Raw genomic sequence first — 5,578 nt, forward strand, 5'->3', positions numbered from 1 at the left:
CCCTTAAATTAGTGTTTCTAGCGTCAAGAGTGGTCAAGGGATCAAGAGAAATACCTAAGAAGAAAAAGTGAAAAACTTGCGGGTTGCTGGTGTGTTTAATTGAAGCGTCAACAACTCAAGGCTCGGGAGTTAAGCGTCAACAATCTAGACTCGAGCGTGTCTCACCAAAAACAAAAGTAAACCAAAAGTGTAGAAAAAGCGTCAAGGGCTCTATTTTCCCCCAACTTATAATGCGAACAGTGAGTTTTCTTTTTCATCTTCTTATTTTTCACTAGAAAAAAAAAGCCTCGTTTTCTTCTTGGAATGTCACCATTTCCTTCTCGACGAATCTTTTTTGCCTCTTATCTAGCCATGGAAAAAAGGCGCCTCCTTTCGCTCAAATTCTGGTTTTAATTGGTTATCAGTACTGAATTTTTGTTCGGGTTTTTGATAGATTGAAACGATAGCAATGGAAGGCTTTGGATCGATCAAGGTATGCCTCCATATATGTCTTAATTTCTCTAACCCTTTTCATTTCATTTCCTGCTAATTGGCGTGGGTTTTTATCATTTCCCCCTTTAATGAATTTAGTTTTACTGACCGTAAATTTGATAATCTCTGATATTGTTATTATATTTTGGAAGCAAAGCTTGATGAGGAGAGGGAAAAACTAGAACACTGGTGTTTCTGGATCTGGAGAAGTTTAAGCGAAACCAAGGAGTAACATCGGTTATGACTCTCTCAATCTATCATTAAGTTCGAATTAAGCCTGTATGTTTTTATTTCAATTGGCAGCTTTGACTTCTAAAAAGTCTTCATGAAAATGAATACCAAATGTTTGATTAAATTTCTGAAAGAAATTAATCTTTTAAAGGCTTGGTCACAAGTTCACAAGAAAGAAGGGCGAAAGCCTGAAGTATGTCAGACGAGAGGAAATTGAAAAATAGACGCGTAGACAAATCATAAGTTCGGTAAAAAGATTGCAGACCTGAGACTCACAAGTTCTTCCAGATGAAATCATCTGTTGTCTCTTCAAAGTCTTATCTCCTTGTGACATCACTCGTCTTCCTTGCGTCAGCAGGTTTGTATATCATTTCCTTTTTAATCCTTATTTGTGATAAATCTAGTTGGCCAATTTTGGTTTTGGTTATAGTTTCGAACCAGATATTATAATAGTCACCAACATGTAATGAATTTATATGTCTTGAATCTTCAGTACGTGTGATGTTCATACTGTGTAATGAAGAACCATTATGGATGATATTATGCCTTAAGAGTGTTATTGGTCAATTGCATGTTCTAGATGTGTGGGGGTATTAACTCGGTTTATCCTTGTACTTGGAAAATGGTTGGATGCTCTGCTAACGGTGTTGTTATTTCTTTGTAAGTGGTCTTGTTATTAGTTATTTACCTTTTCTTTCTTGGCCCCCACTAACTCCAACTAAAAAGGTCCCAAGCCCTCATATGTTGTTCGCTTTCTCTTATTTAACCTCTATGCGGATCTTTCCGAGGAAGCAACCCCACCTTGTCTGGTTGACCGTACCGGGCAAAGTATTCAAAGATGAACTCTTTCACTCTAAAAGAGAAGGAGAAGTCTCAGCTTAGGCAGGGGCCGAGAGAAGGAGCACACCCTATAAGCAGATTTGAAGGAAAGCTTGGAACAAGAAGCACAGAGGACAGGGATAGAGAATAGATACTACAGCCAACAGCTGAAAGAAGGGATACCACTGTTAAATAAGGGAGAGCGAGTAGTCCTATAATATTATTCTTCTAAATAAGATAATTAGAATTATCTTTCTTTATGTATTTATGCATCTTCTGTCTCGTCTCTTGGTTTCAGGAAGCTAGGGCCCCCGAAAGTGGCTCTCTAGGAGGGAATTGGGCTTCATTCAATTATTTGCTTTGTTGGTTCAACTCAAGGGGTTCCGTTTTTCGGTTGAGTGTGGAGGGAGGTGCTCTTTGTTGACCTTTCAGGAGACATGTTGTAATGTGATGGCAATACGTGCTTGAGTCGATGATTAGCCGTTCGTTCCATCGGTGATCAAACTTGTAAAGATCTCTTCTATGCTGAGAATCATCTGTGAATCTCCATTTTGATTGACCGGTCATTGCTAGAAAATAGGGCTTGGGGTGACGCTTCCCTCGTATATCTTTCAATGGGCTTTCTCCTTACACACACTATGTAAGTAGCAAAACCCCTTCCTTTCCACGTGCCTTATCTTACTAAGAAATATATATTCTTTTTCTTAGTAATTATAATCAAAGCTCTAATTTCACAATCAATGGTCACACAGGCTTTCCTCTCGATCTCCGTCGACCTCAGTCCCCCACTTCCGAATAGAGTAGTTCGCCGTCATCGAGTGAACCGGGACTGAGCTCTCATTGTCCTTCCTTCGAAGCGAATACCATTTCCTCTCAAGCCCATCAACCCGTCGGCTACTTTGACAAATTTGGTTTAGAGTTCTAAAGCATTCCTCAACTTCTGCTTAGTTTGACTCGGCCAGCTTACCACTTGCCTGCTTCCTTTACTAGTGCTTTATCTTACGCTGCTTAGAAAGAACCTTCTAAAAATTCAGGAGTTTACAGCTATGCCACACTCTAAACTCCACTCATAAAAGCATAGTTAGAGATAGCAGTTTATGATTCCGGAGATTATATCTAGGTTCTAGTTAAACTCCCTGGTTATAGGGGCTTATAATAGTAATAGTACTGGAAAGGAAAAGGAGTCTTGTATATCTACAAGAAAGATTATATGTTAGTACTCCTGGTACTCTCTTATTCGAGACAAGAATAGGCCCAACTCGATCGCCTGCATCGATAGCAAAGGAAACTAGCACTTAAACTAGATATCCCTCAGCCAGAGACTCTGGGATGAAATGACTCTTATGATAGTCAGATGGCGAAGAGTTGGAACGTGGCTAATCCGCTTTCTCCCATTTCTCTCTACTCTATCTATGAACGAAGGAGCTAAGCCAGTTAAGCAGAAACTATGAAGATCGAGACCTGAATAGATGCTTTGAAGATCAAGGAAGAAAGACCTTATCAAGCAAAGATAACGCCGGCTTCCTCCTGGTTTCACACTATCCAGAGTGACTGGCCAACATAGTTCCGGTACCCAAGAAACTACGAGACAACTTACTCTATACAATCACAAATATGAAGCTATAAACAAAAAGAAGAAAAAGGGTAAGCCGAAGAGGATAAGTCTGCTGCTATGGCAGCTAAAAGCGAAAGTGAACTCGATTCTAAACAAGCTCCCCGCCCCACCTAGTCGGGCATTTGAGATGCATTAAAAGCCCGTTTAGTCCCGCTCATGGGTAAAGACAAAGACACGGGGTTAAACATGCGATTATGCCTATCTAAATGAAGTTCTTGGTTATGATCCCGGCTATTCATTATATTCGACTAGGACTAGTTAGAAGGGAATCTAAGTCAGCTTTCTTAGCTGCTAAAGCGTGGGTCCTGATCTAAACAAGCTCCAGTCCCGCCGATGCTAGCTGGGTTTTGAAGCAAATGAAACGCTAGTTTAGCACCGCTTATGGGTATTTTTTTTTTAGTAGTGATGTGAGAAGGTTACACTCATAAATCTTGCAGCCATATCATGAATAGCCGCTTTGATGTTCAAGGGGTAACCTGCATGGTGCTCTTTCTTTGAATCATGGTCCTATCTCAATTGTTGTTTTGAATCATGCTTTATGGTACTATTATAACATTTATGAGGAAACACATATTTAGCGCACTTTACATCTTCTAACCTTGTTATACATGAAAGATCAGGGGCATTTTTGTTTAGTTTTAGAACTATAAATGTGCATAAATCAACATTTTTTTCCCCTTATTTTTTGCTTTCATCATACTTGTATGAAGTTCACAAGGTATTCAATTTCTTCTGTATGCTATATATGTCAATTCCTTTATGCCCCATTATGTTTGTGCTTGTCATGCAAATTTTTGCAAGCATGGCATCATGCATATACACAATACACACTGATTCACTCCTCTTGTTGCGTGTTTTAGGTAATGATCGAGGAGAGCCTAGGGGATCCCAAGCTTCGAGGAGTTCAGCTCCTCCAAAGATCTTACCCATTGAAATGCCAGCAATATCTTTGGATGAACTGAAGAGGTTGACTTCTAACTTTAGGACAAAGGATTTAGTTGGAGAAGGGTCTTATAGTCGAGTTTTCTCTGCGACCTCAAGTACTGGTGAGTCTACAGCTGTAAAGAACCTAGATCTAGGTAACACACAAGAGCCAGATTCTGATTTTGCCGCCCAGGTGACTTGAGTAATAAAATGAAATATGTATAGCTCTTTGAAGGGCAGTATATGAGGTTTAAGCCTGATTCATTGTCTTTAAGCCTGATTCATTGTCTTGACTTTAAAATTTGTTGGCTGTAGTTATCAACAGTTTCTAGACTAAAGCATGAGCATTTTGTGGAATTGTTGGGCTACTGTTTGGAGGCAAATAATCGAATTTTGATATATCAAGATGCAACGGGGTTCTTTACATGACATTCTACATGGTATATCTAATGCGTTCCCTATAAGTTGGACTTGTTAGCTCTACTGATCATAAATGTGACAGCTTACTATTTTTGTTCTCATTTTCATCTCTTGGAACTTAAATTGCTAAGTCACTAATTTCTTTATGTAGGAAGGAAGGGAGTACAGGGGGCTACACCTGGCCCTGTTCTCAGCTAGAACCAAAGAGTCAACCTTTCACATCACTTCTCACATGTTAAGTCACTAATTCATGTTGAGTGTAACCTTCTCACATCACTCGGTTTCTTACTTTTTTTTTTGCTTGGTAATTTCTTATGTTCTTTCCTTTGCATATTAGGTAAAGGGTTATTTGTGTATACAGATCAGATATCCTATAGTGGTGTACGTTTGGGGCTTAACCAACATGATTCTTTGTCATAGCAGCGTTGCTCGTAACTCTTTCATTTAGTAGTTATATGATTATAATTTTAGTTTATTTAATAAACAAACTAACACATTCTTTTTATATTGTTTTTTAGGTTATAAGTGAGATAGCATGGTAGCTCGATTAAGTTTGTTTGAGATAGATCGGTTGATTAGCAATTTGTTGGATGGGTTATGTAAATTGCATTATTGTTGGATTATGACTTGATTTTGAATCAAGTGTTTGAGTTATTTAATTTTTTTCTTTGTGAATAAATCATGTAATATGAACAAGTTCTTGGAATGATTTATGTTGGTAATAAAAGTATGATTCTTGTTTCCATAATGGACTTGAGTTGTCAAGGTGTATGAATGCATTGGGTTTACAGGAATTTCAAATTTACAAGAATTTTCAGATTTACAGGAAAAAAAAACGAAGAAGTTATGACGGCTTCCAAAGAACGTTACATACCAATTCTTGACAGTTTTTAATGTTAATTTATTGACGCTTTTGTTTCTCATGGTGACGTTTAAATAAAAATAGTCATAAAGAAGGTTTATTTCTTGTCGTTTTTTCTAATAAAACTATGACGGTTAAATAAAATATGTCACACAAAAGGATCCAATTATGACGTTTATAAATGAATTTTTGTCATATTAAGTTCGAGCGTTTATGTTAGTTTCTTCAGAACCGTC

General features: G+C 38.0%; 1 protein-coding gene across 4 annotated transcripts; it reads left to right on the forward strand.

The window, feature by feature from the left end:
• The first annotated feature begins 281 nt into the window (after positions 1-281).
• On the forward strand, positions 282-5,159 carry LOC147475202 (protein CYTOSOLIC ABA RECEPTOR KINASE 4-like). Of its 4 annotated transcripts, none has more exons than XR_015208380.1 (7): positions 282-472; positions 629-1,060; positions 1,820-2,161; positions 3,997-4,182; positions 4,376-4,500; positions 4,632-4,714; positions 4,999-5,159. XR_015208380.1 is itself a non-coding variant. In XM_086583533.1 (5 exons), the coding sequence occupies exons 2-4, from the start codon at positions 991-993 to the stop codon at positions 4,390-4,392; spliced, it is 273 nt and encodes a 90-aa protein (XP_086439659.1). In that variant the 5' UTR covers positions 282-472; positions 629-990; the 3' UTR covers positions 4,393-4,500; positions 4,632-5,159. The 4 variants fall into 4 exon arrangements, 1 of the variants encoding a protein (XP_086439659.1); XR_015208379.1 differs by having other exon boundaries at positions 629-750; positions 854-1,060; positions 4,632-5,159; XR_015208378.1 differs by having other exon boundaries at positions 4,632-5,159.
• Positions 5,160-5,578: the final 419 nt, after the last annotated feature.

This window comes from Coptis chinensis, chromosome 9 (assembly GCF_015680905.1).
Source record: "Coptis chinensis isolate HL-2020 chromosome 9, ASM1568090v1, whole genome shotgun sequence".
Taxonomy (NCBI): Eukaryota; Viridiplantae; Streptophyta; class Magnoliopsida; order Ranunculales; family Ranunculaceae; genus Coptis; species Coptis chinensis.